The 15436-nt window shown below is 37.3% G+C and overlaps 1 protein-coding gene across 8 annotated transcripts in view; it reads left to right on the top strand.

The window, feature by feature from the left end:
- The first annotated feature begins 988 nt into the window (after positions 1-988).
- Positions 989-15436, top strand: part of LOC124949079 (potassium voltage-gated channel protein Shal) — a 106304-nt gene continuing 91856 nt past the window's right edge. For 4 of the 8 annotated variants that reach the window (XM_047493635.1, XM_047493632.1, XM_047493636.1 and 1 more), the window contains exon 1: positions 991-4336. In XM_047493635.1, the coding sequence (XP_047349591.1) occupies positions 3222-4336 (1115 nt within the window). In that variant the 5' untranslated portion in view covers positions 991-3221. Of the gene's footprint in view, positions 4337-15436 lie in introns of all 8 variants that reach the window. The other 4 variants (XM_047493640.1, XM_047493639.1, XM_047493637.1 and 1 more) reach the window with 3 other exon arrangements.

The following is a 15436-nucleotide window of genomic DNA, read 5'->3' as shown; positions in this document are numbered from 1 at the left end:
TTAGGACGAGCGCGTATGTAAATGGTCATCAAATCTTATTATTCCTCGTCACGTTTTTCCTTTAATGAATGAAGTCAAGAAATAATTGGTCTGTCCAATGCAGAATGTCAGTTGCAAAGAAGACCGCTCGCTCAAACGTGCGTTCGGAAGAAGAATGATGGAAGGAATGAGTATTTAAGAAAGAAGATATCCAATTTTGCACGTGAGATGGATTCTCGAAAAGGAAGAGGAAGAAGGATGAGAAAAGGTGTTGTTAAGATTGGTGAGGACGAGGGAGCCACTAGCGAGAGTTATAAGAGGAAGAGAAACGGGGTGAAAAGAGGGTTGCCAAGAGGGTGGTATGTGACGTCATCGTTAAGGGGTTGCCCGGGCAACGAGAGTCGTCCGGCGCTTTGGGAGGCCGTAGCGCGTCGCCACTGGCGGTGCACCGTAAAAATCAATTTAGACGTCGGCTAGGCGAGCGAGCTAGCTAGCTAGCTAGATAGCCAGCTAGCAAGGGGTCGAGAAAGAAAGTAAGCGAGGAGCGAGCGAGCTAGCAGTGATCGGCTCAAAACTACATACGTGCTCGTCGTTTGAAACGAGTCAAGCCGTGTCGAGTCGTCACGAAGCGAGGCCAGGCGAGTGCACGCTTCTCAAGGCGTCGAGCTCGACGCGGCTTTACCACCTCCCTCTTTATCCCTTTCTCTCTCTCTACCTCTCTTTCCCTCCACCTTTAGCTTCCATCATTGCTACCGTCAGCGTCAACCACTACTGTGCCGCGCCACCGGCAGCAGCGGTAGCAGCGCAAGCACCGAAAGCTTGCCGAGTTCGGAAACGCTTCGGCAGTCGCGAGTGGTCAACTCGTTCGAGCGGGTTACAGAAAGAGAGAGAGAGAGAGAGAGAGAGAGAGAGAGAGAGAGAGAGAGAGAGAGAGAGAGAGAGAGAGAGAGCGAGAGAGAGAGAGAGCGAGAGAGAGAGAGAGCGAGAGAGAGAGAGAGAGAGAGAGAAAGAGAAAGAAAGAGACAGAGAGGGTGGGAGGGAAAGGGAGAGAAAAAAAGAGCGAGAGAAAAAAAAGAGAGAGAGAGAGAGAGAGACTCGTGCTTGCGATCGTGCCGCGCACTAAAGCACGCATTTCCGAGAGCGCGAGCTCGAACGCGCAACGGCGAGGATTAGAACACGAGAACGAATAGAAAGGACCGTGACCAAGACGACTACGAGACGAGGACGAGACGAGACGAGACGAGGACGAGACGAGACAAGGACGAGACGAAACGAGACGACACGAGACGAGACAAGACGGAAACGTGCCGGTGACGCGGACAACCAATTTTCGAATCGAAACGCCATACGACGACGCGACGAAATACGTATGGACGTCGAGAGGACAAAGAGGAGGAACGTTTTCACGATGCTTTCGGGCATGCGGAGCTTTCAGCTCTGACATGCGTCGGGAGCGGACTCAAGCTCGACGACACTCCTGCCGCCGCCGCCGCCGCCGCTGCTGCTGCTGCTGCTGCTGCTGCTGCCGCTGCTGCTGCTGCTGCTATTGTTGCTGCTACTCTTCTCCTTTTACGTGCGCCATCGAGTTTTCCTCCTACGAGGGCTTTCTTCAAAGGCAACGACGACGACGACGACGTATCGTCGAGTGAACCTCCGGGGATTCGCTAGGTTGGAAGCTCACGCGAGTGCTTCTAGAAGTTGCCCGATAAATTCGAACGCGCCATCGAAAGAGAATTGCTCTTCTACTTTTTATTATTTTTCCGCGATAACACGTAACATCTTTCGATACATTTCTTTGATTCGCCGATACAGTTAATTATGTGAAAAAGCTCCGACAATAGTAAGAGAGGAATATTGCGCGCATTCCGTTCTAGTACGATACGATTGAAAGCTCGTTGCTTTTTGTACAGCGAACGGTGGGAAAGGCCGATAAAAAGGAAAAGAAAGACAGAAAGAAATAAAAAGGAATAGAGAGAAAAAGAAAGAGAGAGAGAGAGAGAGAGAGAGAGAGAGAGAAAGAGAGAGAGAGAGAGAGAGAGAGAGAGAGTGAGAGAAAGAAGGGCTCTCGTAATTTTAAACACACGTTTGGGCCCTTCGATATTCTTTTTTTATCGTACTACCCGACGCCGTCCTTCATCGTTGTTCTTCACATTTTTTATCCGTCGAGACGCGCCGAATCATATATCGGTCAGGAATTTTTTTCAATGGTACATGGTTTATAGAGATTTTTTCTCCTTATCGGTGATGATCCCAAGAGTGCCGCTCTTTTTCGGCTGATCGCCAAGATCAGCCGCACCGGCGTTCCGCGCGCAGAGAATACGTTACGTATATATTAAACAACATTACGTATCGTATGATTTGAAAGCGTGCTCGAGCTCGAGATGAAGAGAGAAGTGATATTATCACAAGCGATATCCTGCTGAATCATGAGAAAATATATAATAAATACTATATAAGAAAGATTTCTTCGTCCTAACGAAAATTCGATGGAACTCTGAGAATCAAAGGACATCTCGTTCCAACATGTCGTCCGTTTTCGTTATTACTACTTTTACGTGAAAAAAGAAGGGTGAAGAAGAAAGTAGGAAAGAGATCGCAGCTTGCGAGCTCGTTAACTCGAGAATGTAGTCAAGAAGAGAAGAGGAAGATAGCGATCGAAGAAAGGATTCGTGTCGAGAATGCTGGAAGACGAGTTCCTCCAGTGTTTTCGAGAGTTTAGCTGTTTGAGTCTGTGTCGTTCAAGGACGAATCTTTGTCAAGGTCGATCCTAACGCCTAGACGGCGTGAAGATCGAAGAAAAGAAGTAGAAGAAGGAGAAGAAGAAAGAAAGAAAGTAGGAGAGGAGGAATGCAGTGGTACGATGTGGAGGTTCGAGGTCAATCTCGAGTCTAATAGGATAGGGAATCGTGATATCGTTGTGGTCGGCGTCACTTTCGATGTCACTCTCGTCATCGACGGCAGAGGTTTGCCGTTGAGAAGAGAGTACTGCCAGTGTTCGGGCGCTTCCATCATCGTCGATGACTTTGGCGAACGAGGAACGCCGAGCGAGAAGCAGCCTCGAGCATACGATGAGCTTCGTTAGAGATCCTAGAAGGAATTTTCGAATTAAATGCGATCTTGGTGAGATCGAGAAATAATACTTGCAGGTGATAGATGATAAGAGGAGAAAAAGAGAGATAGAAAAGGAGAGAAAGAGAAAGTGAGAAAAAGAGAGAGAGAAAAGAAAGATTCCACCATCGAGCATGGCCTCGGTGGCAGCGTGGCTGCCATTCGCCCGTGCGGCGGCGATCGGTTGGGTGCCGATCGCCACACACCCACTGCCACCGCCGCCGATACCGAAGGATCGTCGCAAAGCCGACGATGAGAAGCTCCTTATTAACGTAAGCGGTCGTAGATTCGAGACGTGGAGAAATACACTTGAAAAATATCCGGACACGTTGCTCGGTTCGAACGAGCGCGAGTTCTTTTATGACGAGGAGAGCAAGGAGTATTTTTTCGATCGCGATCCGGACATTTTTCGTCACATATTGAATTACTACAGAACCGGTAAGCTCCACTATCCGAAACACGAATGTCTGACGAGCTATGACGAGGAGCTCGCTTTCTTCGGTATCCTACCGGATGTGATAGGCGACTGCTGTTATGAGGATTATCGCGATCGCAAACGCGAAAATGCGGAACGTCTGATGGACGACAAACTCAGCGAAAACGGCGATCAGAATCTTCAGCAGTTGCTCGATATAAGACAAAAGATGTGGCGAGCCTTCCAAAATCCACACATCTCAACCGCGGCGTTGGTCTTCTACTACGTTACCGGTTTCTTCATCGCCGTGAGCGTGCTGGCGAACGTGGTGGAAACCGTGCCATGCGGCAATAGACCTGGTCGTGCGGGTACACTTTCATGCGGCGAACGATACAAGATCGTCTTTTTCTGCCTCGACACCGCCTGTGTCATGATCTTCACCGCCGAATACTTGCTCAGGCTTTTCGCCGCGCCAAGTCGTTGCAAGTTCGCGCGATCGGTGATGTCGATCATTGACGTAGTCGCTATACTGCCCTATTACATCGGTCTTGGTATAACCGACAACGACGACGTTTCCGGCGCTTTCGTAACTTTACGCGTCTTTCGCGTATTCCGAATCTTCAAGTTCTCCAGGCACTCCCAGGGCCTCAGGATTCTTGGTTACACCCTAAAGTCCTGCGCATCCGAACTTGGCTTTCTTGTATTCTCCCTCGCCATGGCCATCATCATCTTCGCCACCGTCATGTTCTATGCGGAGAAGAACGTTGACGGTACGAACTTCACCTCGATACCTGCTGCCTTCTGGTACACCATCGTTACGATGACTACGCTGGGGTAAGTTTCTGATTTTTTTTCTTTTTCTCTCTTTTATGCTTCTCTTACATCAAAACTTTAAGATATTGCACCTGTTACTTATCTCTCTTATCATTCTTTTTTCCCGCGAACGAAAGGATAAAAAATTTTTTCTCCCTTTAAATTCTATCACTTTGAGATTAACCATTCGTTAATTAAATATTCGACGTATTAATATTATTTAATGATATTTCGCCGATTGAAACGTTTTTTTTTCATTCTTATACGACAAGTGACATTAATGATATACGATTCGCTCTCTTTATATTAATAACGAGATATCATCCTAGTAATTGGGTCATCGTTAAATATAAGGAATTTACATAATGGAGAAGTATTAAAAATAGCGACATTCGTAAAAAAACTGCTGATAAAAATAAATCGAGAGTAGTTTAAATTAGATTGGAGTAATGTAAGTTAGTGGATTGATAGGTCCTTTTTTCCTTGCTGAAAATACGAATCCCTTCTCAAATACATGTCCAACCGTATACGTTTCATGGGAATGAACGTACTGAACTCTAGCAAAGTAATTGGCTCTGTGCAAAGCGCCTAAAGGTACTGCAAGCACCAGTCTGGGCGATAATTTTAACGGAGCTCGTTGTCGACCCTTTTATCCCGAAGGGCTTTTGCGCTTTGTTAAATTCTGCCGGAGAAAGCATCGTTTCTAAAAGCCGTGAAGCGATTCTTTTCTTCTAATTATCACGGTCGATCCGCGTACTTTTCTTTTCTTTTATCTTTTTAGTTTATATTTACTATCTCTTTAGTTTCGATCGAAATATCGTATCTCTGAGCTGACATTCCATAAGAAAGAAGTTTAGAACTATTTTCCGCTTTTTTCTTTTTTTTTTTTTTAAATAATCGTTAGCTATCATTATTCTCTATGAGAGGTGTAGATGAATAGATAGAGAAAAGAAACGAGTTCATTTCGAAAAAATCATTTCTTTCATTTGTTTCTTCGATGTAAATTTCATGCGCTCGGTCATCACTTTGAGAGATGAAAGAGAGAGAGGAGAGAGAGAGAGAGAGAGAGAGAGAGAGAGAGAGAGAGAAGCAATACCGTTAATTTCCTCAGACGTGCACTCTCTCGGTTTGGAGAATTCCTTTAATTTTTATTGACGAGTCGATAAAATCTCTCCGGAAAAGTCAAAATGCTTGATCGGCTCATTTTAAGGTAACAATGAATAAACAGACGCACGGAACGTACGCACGGCTTTTCGTTTTTATCAATGATTTAAGATAATAAATGATAGTTTATATTATTCTTTAATGTGAAACTTATTGAGAAATAACGACTTATTTCTTTGCCTGATTATCAACGGAAGTACAAATTTATTTAACGTATATATGTTGATATGTATATACGTTGATGCACATATAAACACATACGTTTGTATTCGTGTCATGAAAATCTATGTCAATGGCGTTTTGTTTCGTTTTCGCATGGACAGCTGACAATCAGACACAACTTGAGTCACGCTGACGACGGCTTGCACCAACGCGTTTCAGAAATAGAATTCTCGATGGTCTATTAGTCTATCGGAACGTAGCATTGTTTCGCTTCTCTTACCAAGACATGATTTATTTATTTTATTCTAGTCGCAAGGATGATGACCGAAATATTAGTTGTTCTTCTTTGATTTTCATCGATTATTTTCTTCGTCTTTTTTTTCTATTGAGATTTTTTTTTTTTTTTTTTTTTTTTTTTTTTTTTTTTTTTGAGAGAATTACATTTCATAAGCTTAAAGATCAATAGCATATCATATAAAAAATATGTATGGATATTGAATTAATTTAATTTTTCTTAAATGAATCGTCAGAATGTCGAATAATTCTTTGATTTAAGAATAACTCCGTGTTGATATAATACATGAGACTTGGATTACCATTACCGGAACAAGGTACATTTGTTTTTTCAATTTTGTACTTGCTCATTCGTCAGTTTGATGTTAATTTATGGCATTAAAGATCAACTGATCAGTTTGTGGTTGACAAATGATACACGTGGCACTATTTTTCGCGTGTTGGAGTATTACTTAGCTATCTTTTGGTTTGCGTGTCCAGCAGTGCCCAGGTTACTTCCTTCAAACTTTAACGAGGGCTATCAACAGGTGCCTCGGATCTTTGCTAACGCGATTCTATGGTTGCTTTAAAAAACTATTACTTGTACGATACCATTAGTGTTATTCAATTTAATTTTTTTCTTTTGTTGACTTATCAAAAAAGATATTATGATCGAATTATCTTTAATACTGTTAATATTAATTTATCGATGAATTCTCTTAATAAACATAAATGCATCAGTAATGGCCGAGTCTTGATTGCAATTGAATTCGTTGATCGAACGATGTAACTCGTATCGATTATGTATGTGTATATGAGCGAAAAAGATATTGAAGGATAATTGATTATACACAGAGCGGAAATGCGCGCACGAAAGATTACTCAGATTCGTATAGGTTGCAATGAGAATAATCCACCGGGCGAATACATTGTCTAGTCTATGTACTATGCATAATTTGTCTGTAAATTCACTGTCGTATTCGCTTCGGCAAATCGACTGGAATTTCGCTTCTGCATACACCCATGTTCATATACGATTTCGCTTATAATACCAAATATCCTCAAATATAATATATATATATATATATAAGTACATAATGCGAACTCTCTTTTCTTTTTTATTAAGATATTTTTATTAAGGACGTTATACGTTTAAACATTTTTTCATCTCGATTCTTATTAATTCATTTTTATAATTTATTCTTATCAGTTATAATAATAACAATTATATGTATTTATGTATATATGTCTCTTTAGAAGATTTGTTTTTTTTTCTTTCTTTTTTTTTTTTTTTAAATGAAATTAGATAATTTTAATAATATAATTAGATTGTACATATATGCTGAAATTATTTATTTATAAAACAAAGGATGAAAAAGATGATATAAATTCAGATAGGATCCTATATCATTGGTAATATTAATATATGTGAAACGATTCCTATTGATAAATCACAAGCAAAGCCATGTATGCACCTTTGTTACATTCGTTACATTCGAAAAGCTTTCGAATGCGTGTTTATTCATCCGTTGATTTTTAATGTACCATACAGAGTAGGAGTGTGCGGATGAATGTATACGCATTACGTCGTTGCATTGCGGTCACCCGACTAAAGCTGTGCGGAGGTACGAGCTTTTCGTCGCTATTTTCTCTCGATAATCTCTCCTAGAGGAATTATCGCGTCCTAATTGCCCCACAGAGGTAGACAGATAGATATGTTCGTGTAGCTCTGCATAGTAGAGATAGAGAGGTGAATGTAGATGGGTGCGCTATTACAGATAGAAATTTTTTTTTTTTCCTATATCGTCTTGCACAGTGCCAATACTCACAGGAACGAGCAATATGAAAGCTATCCTGAATCCGTCGAGGAAATACGATACATCTCTATACTTCGTTGCATTTGTAGATTATTCTGTCTATTTGAGATGAGTCGTACAAAAAAGAAAACAATGATAAATGTTAAAGGTTGTGCTATCTTACAATCAGTATAGAAAATGAGCGAGGAATCGGTCATATTATGAATGGATCAATTTTTATTGATAGAAATGAAAAAATCTCGACGATATTTTCTTGAAATTCGAGAAATATTTTCAATCGATAATGAATTAATTTAATCATCAAAAGAGTTTCTGTAACATATTTCCCATTAGAAGTATGGCTCGTGAGGATTTAACGAGTTTCGGCTTTAATACGCTCAGTTTATCGTTGATTTTGATGGCTCAAGAGATGCATGAATTTCGTAGCTTGATGCTCCGTTAAATCGATTAAATTTCTTTCTTTCTCTTTCTACATCTCTCTCTCTCTCTCTCTCTCTCTCTCTCTCTCTCTCTCTCTCTCTCTCTCTCGTTTTATCACTCGTTAGCTCATATAAAGTTTCGAAGATTTTCTTGATGAATTCGAATCATGAATACTAGTGAAATGAAAAAGTATATACATATATTGGAGAGTACTGTATTCGTTTAAAAATATATAACGATGGATCCAAAAGTTAATAAAGTATCATGGTACTGTGTAATACACACACACAGACACACACACGGCCGCATATACATACACACGTTAATCTAGGCTTTAGAAATCCATCCGGTCTTACGATGAATCGATTTTAACTTCGGCTCCTTCCCATATACTGGATGAATAAAGAGAAGAGGAGGGAGGGAGAGAGAGAGAGAGATAGAGAGAGAAAGAGAGAGAGAGAGTTAGAGATAAGAAGGCGAGGAAGGGGATGATACGAAGGGTTATACCAATCGGGAAATTCCCAAGGTCTGACCAGTGAGTAGGTAATGCGAAAAACGGATTTTCACAGAAACTTCGAATCTTGAATCAAATTCTTTTTATTTTGCCGAAGTAAAACGAATGGGAAGAGAGTTGGAAGTGCGAAGGGAAGAATAAGAAACAAAGAAAAGTATTGAAGGAATCGAGAACGAGAATTTGCGAGACTAACCGAGGACTTTGAGAAGAAAACTTTCTTATTCGCCGTTACGATTATTTACTTTTCGTTTTATGCATAATTTTACTTTTTTTTTGTTAGAGCCCGATCGATCGAACCGAAAAAGAAGAGTTCGGTCGGAGGGAAAAGGGAAGGGAAAGGGAAAGGGAGAGACGGTATATGCGAAAATATATGTGGGATAAATCGTTTAATAAAATATTAGCGAGAAAAAAAGCGAGCCACAATCGATTTCGATAGCTGTAGCTGCTCTTCGTTGGACAACTTTAGTTCGTGCCAGACATAAGACGATTTTTGGCGAACGTGGACACGAAAGCCATACCAACATACCAATAAGATATTATCCAAACTAGTAGAGCGGTGGTATACCTCTACATACCGATAGGATGCTTTGGTGTACCTTGGTACGTATGGCAGCATACCGCTCTAATACCAGTTCGTGTCTTTCATGCATTGTACTCTAGTATGTTTCGTTGCAACGTTTCATAGTCTTTGCCAAAAAGTACTTGTTGTACCATTTGTATCTCAGGATAAACTTGTATACATTTATAGTCTCCATATATAAAGGCATTCTCGTACGTCTTTCAAAACGATAAATTCTTATCCAAAAATATATTCACAATTCCTGATACGATCTTTAAACTTGTATATGTATTTGTCATCATATCTGTTTACTCTATAAACTAATGAATAACGAGACATATTCATAAAAGTATTTATGTGATAAAAAAGATTTTTGGAAAAGATTAAATATCTCGAATTATAGAATTCTTCTTCGAATAATATTTAAAGTGTCAAATTCTCTAACAACGGGATATACCGTGTTAGCTGTTAAAGCACGTTCAACAGAGCGTTAACTCAAAACTGGGAATAACTCGAATATCTTAAAAACAAAATAATATGTTTACATTCAAGTGTACGTGCGAAATATTAAAATTTCGTAGCTTTGTGTTTCGTATATTATACCATTATAAAAATTCTTAGGTATTTCATTGTACCGAATTTCTCGTGTTTACGTATTAACGTAACCCTTTCCCTTTTTATAACTATATGCTCACATTCTATCTCTATTATTTCGCCAAGGTTTTAAAAGCACGTACTTACATCGTTCTCATCATAGGGGGTTAACTCGAAGTTCCATGGCTTCGTTGGGGGTGAAAAGAGGTAGAAGCAATGAAAGCGAATAGCGAGACCGCTGGTCAGAAAATAACCTGGTAATTTTCCTGTTATCTGCGACCATAATCGTGGTATTTTAATGCCCATGGGAAAGCGTACTACGGTCTGTGTTACGTTCTTCTATGAATTGGGTGGACTTCGTCTAATGACTTGATTTTTATCTTGAAAAATAGTCCATGAAAGCTCTACCGACAAAGTCGTAAACCTAAAATTGTTTATACGTCAAGAAGTTAAAGGTTATAAAAGTAATATATATTTTACAATAAAATTTTTTACAATCGCCGAAATACTGTTTATTTTTATACGTCTGTTATTTCATGATCCGATTTTAGCTTTTCTTGTAAACTTGAAATTTTCATATTATATAATTATTCTATATTAATATATAAAATTAATATATAAAAATTCGTATTATATACATACGTAATAGAAATATTAATAAATAGAAAAGTAATTAATGATTACTTAAGTATTAATTGAGGATAGCTATTATGGTTGCTTTTAATCAACACCTTTGAATAGAATAACAAGAAAGTGAACAACTAGAAAGAATCGTTGATACTTATCTCGATATCTCTTTAGAGAAAAGATAACAAAAAGAGTCAGGAAAGCTTCGTTGATAGATCGAAAGTTAAATTTTCTCTGTGAGTAACTTAAAGTAGGAATCTCAGATATTTTTTTTTTTAATTATTGAATTGATTCGTTAAACTTTATATTACTCGTTTTTTATTATTATTTTTTATAGAAATATTTTTATGATCTCTATACCAATAATACTCATGTTTCATGAAGAGACATCACTTTTTTTCTTACTGAAATCATAAAATCTCATAGAGTAGCATTACTTATAAAACTAACTATGAAATTCATGTTTTGTTAGACGTTATGAAAAAAGTTACGCGAGTCACAATTTCCGGATTTATGAACGCCAATAGGTGACACTTTTCCTTAACTATTTTTTCCTTTTCTCGATTAAATGGCAAAAGCCTGACCCGAGATTTTGTGGCCGGAATTGGCCGATATGAAGGGTAGTTTTTAAAAGAAAGCGTGGTTTTATGGGGAGCGTACATAGTTGGGCGAGAAAAAAGTGCACTACGTATCGGATCCAAGTCTCACAGTATTTTGGAGTTATGCCAATCACTGTCGAAAATACGAGGAGTGGCAGAATGTTTGTAGATCACCTTCGCTTTACACCCTTCAGCGCTCTTTCAGTACAGTTTTCTTTCCTTATTTCCTCCAAATCTATCCTAATTTATTTAACAATGAGAGTGTGTATTACACACACACACACACACACACACACACACACACACACATATATATATATGTGTCCTAGCTTACATCTTATGTTACATTCGATAACTCATCTCCCATTTCGAGTGTTCTATTTTCTTTCATTTCATTCCATTTGCCTTTGTTACCTTTGATTTTTACATATGTAAGTATATACTTCTCTTTACTTTTTTCTCTTTCCCTTCAAATTTACCTAGCACTCATCGTAACATCATGTCATTGTCGATTTAACGATTTGTTTGATACGATCAATTTTGATCACGTGTGCTTAACGATTACGCTTATAGTCATGGTTTACGGGCCTCTTTACGAACGCTCTGCATCGCTTCGTCCTCTCTATAGACAAGGGACAAGTGATACAGGATCGTGTAATGGATGGGTCAATGAGGACGAAACATCGCGAGATAATGTTATTGCACGATAATTTGTGCACAGTGACCTCATTAATTGACCTCTAGAGAGAGATCAGGTAAGAACCGAAGATGTTCTTCTCCTATTTATTTTTTCTTTTTTCTCATTTCGTCGAGTTTCAATACTGTTTCAATCAATATTCGAACGCAATGAAAATTTTCTGCAGGAAATTATAATGTGTTAGAAAATTTTTTATAAAAAATATAAAAAGCAAAAAAGAAACCAAAAATAAATGTTTCCTATAGGTTCTAATCTAAAAATGTCTTTTGAAATTAGATTATTACGAAATTTACTACTAATAAATTTTCATTTTGCTCTTCTCTTTCTTAGACATTCTCTTCTCAAACTTTTATGCTCATTTTTAAATTACTTTTCTTTAATATTACAATGTTCGAATACTTTTACTCTTTTCACTTGGATCGAATTTTCATTTTGGGAAGCAACATTATAAATAGCATTTATCCTACATATTTTTCCATGATAAAATATAAAAGTTCGATACTGTTATATTTTTCATTGTATAAATCTAAAAATATTTTAACGTTTCACTTTTTTTTTTTTTTTCTAATATTTTATTAAATCTACGAATTTATTATATTTCTTGTCTAATAGAATTATCTTTTTCTCTTTTACTTCTAAAACATTTTTGCTTCGCAATCCTTTTTAATATTCGACCGTGATTTCTTTTAATTTTCAGTTTTATAATCTACCTTTGTTAAGTAATAATATGATTAAAAATATAACTTAAAGATTAAAACTTTATAAAGATATAAAACAATTAGTGCATAAATTAAATAACTCTAAGAGTCACTTTGGTGAGTATGATTCTATTAGTGAATTAAAATAAACAAAAATAATTGTTTTGCTTGTTCTACAAAGCTTTCGGAACAATAGACTTAGATTTGCAGTTATGCAATATACATGTGGACTGAATCTGCCTGAAGCGTGAATCAATCAAATTGGTCGTCTCTAAATGAAACGATGGATTGATTGAGTGTAGAAATTCTGAATTAGATTTCGAGATATGTAATGAATTGCCAAACTAACACAAAGAAGAAGAAAGCACGATTGATAGGAGTGTTATGTCTGACTGGATCGTTATTATATCAAAATAGAAATTGGAAATTGTTTCAAATTTATTAGGAAATTTCCTAGATTTTAGATATTTGAAAATATCGTATTATATTATAAAAATAATGTATACTTGTTATTTTTTTTTTATTCTATTAATTTGTTATTAAATAAGTGAATCATTATAATATATATATATATATACATATATACATACACATAATATATACATATACATATTATGCATACACATTTTTTTTTATCGTTACGATGGATCATTTGAATTCTCCCTTGGTGTGTTTTCGTTCTCGCTTTTCCTATCGATTTAATACTTATCCTTTTTTCTTTGCTAGGATGGATTTCGTAAAAAATTTCCGGAAATATAAAGCCTGCGGGGATTTCGTACATTGAGCCGGTCCGATATCCAATCTTCGTTTTTTCCTTCCCTCTCTTTACTGTTCCTTACTCTTACCCTTATTCCTTCTTCTTTATCCATGCACACGTTAGGAAATATCTTTCGTATTTCTAGTCGTTTCACCAAGACGTCAACGGAAGGTTCCTATCTTTCAGAAGAGGGGAAAAAGGCTAGGGAAAGAGAGAGAGATAGAGATAGAGATAGAGAGAGAGAGAGAGAGATAGAGAGAGAAAGAGAGAAGAGAGAGAAAGAGTGTATGTGATTTATATCCAACCTCTATCCGGATGAATACGCCCTTCGACCTATTCCATTTAGTCCTAAAAGGTCATCCAATGGCTTTGCGCATAAAGGAAGCTTTTGTTGTGGACAGAGAATAAATAAGGTTTTCTTTTTTGTATGAAACATAAAAATTGATTTTTTCGATCAATTGACTAAGATTTCGAAACAATGAATTGAATTTTGTTATAAGAAAACGAATAAAATTCGATCGATTCTTTTCTGATACAGTAGATACTTGGGGTGTAAATAAGTCGACCAGCTTTCGAGCAGATTTATTCAAACACGATTGCGATAGCCTGACGTATCCACGATATACGATTATTCCCTAGAACCGTGATATATAAACGGAACACGATGCGTAATTCATGAACTCAAGAGAACGTTGAGAAGCTTTGGGTACCAAGTTGTGATCAAGAGAAACGTGAAGTTATCGTTCTTTTTTTTTCCCCCTTTTCCTTTTTCCTTTCATTACCTTATAAGATTTATCACATTTATTAAATAGAAAGAAATTTATTAAAAATCCATTGCTTTGAATTCATGGCTGTGACAGTGCAGTTAAAGAACAGCGGTTTTATAAATCAGCTATGTCGTTTGTGAGATTCTCAGAAAAGAGAGAAAGAGAGAGAGAGAGAGAGAGAGAGAGAGAGAGAAAGAGAGAGAGAGAGAGAGAGGAAGGGAAATTCCATTAGCACGCTTTCTCCGTGAAATTAATTTGTTTTTTCAATATAACTCGATCATCGGCACAATCATTCGTGTGATTTTACATATGTACTTACATGGTGCACCTTAGAATAACTTTTGATTCATTCGGCCCTTTCGCCGAAAGCGTTCTTTGTGAGTAGAAAATTGAGTGTCGACTGGTAAAAGTTGTAAAGTCAGATTTACTGAATTATAACGACTGCATGATTATGGGAAACGTTGAATATTATGAATGCGAAATGCCGGTCCCGTTGAAATTGCGTGCATTATGTATCTACGGATAGAGAATAAATAATCAGTGAAATTTTAAAGAACTTTCGATGCGAACTATCAGCATGAATTTGGGGGAATGTTCGTCTACAATTTACGCACATGCTGATATCGTATTTTCTACAAGTAGGTGCGTTAATTCTTCACGTAAGGCAGCCCTTTACGAGTCGGAATTTTTTATTATGAATTATATTGCGAACATTGGATATTTTGCCGAATATGATACACGATAATATGACACGCGGCGTCGTTTAAATTAACGTTAATGAACGTGTTTGTTAATGAAAAATATAATTGAGTAATTTCACGAAACTTGAGAACACTCGTCGTAAATTATGCGAAATTTAATCCAATAAAATGTGCGAGAATCCGTAAAGATCCGTTAGATGGATTACGTAAATAACGTAATAGCCATAAAGATTTAATATTACGTTGTAATGCGCATCGAGAAACGAGCTTATCCATGAATATATTCTAACATAAGTATCGATGGTAATAATGTAATCGACAAGCTCTTTAAAATCTTCCGACTATATCGACCATACCTTTGCGTGCAGATTGCATTGCCTTTTTTTTTTCTCCTTTATTACACTTGACTCGTCGTTATTGCAAAGGCCATCACAATTTTATTTCGCGACCGCAATCCACGTTTGACTTCAAGATCGAATTCGATTTTAAATGAGATTCTCTATCACAATGGCTGCCTTATCTAATCTATCGCAAGCATTTAATAAACGCTGTATTATATATATATATATATATATATATATATATATATATTATATATAATATAATATATGTAATCGTCTTTTAACAATTTTATAGAAAAACCATTGTCCAGCATATGCGACGAGTAATTATTATTAATATGTATTATAATACTTCGGTCAATATAATCATTATGATGGAACTGTTACTCGACGATGATAACGTCTAGTCATTGAAAATTCTCAGTCATTCC

The sequence above is a fragment of the Vespa velutina genome, chromosome 5 (assembly GCF_912470025.1).
Source record: "Vespa velutina chromosome 5, iVesVel2.1, whole genome shotgun sequence".
Classification (NCBI taxonomy): Eukaryota; Metazoa; Arthropoda; class Insecta; order Hymenoptera; family Vespidae; genus Vespa; species Vespa velutina.
Note: the sequence above shows the minus strand (reverse complement) of the source record. Positions and strands in the feature narration are given on the sequence as shown.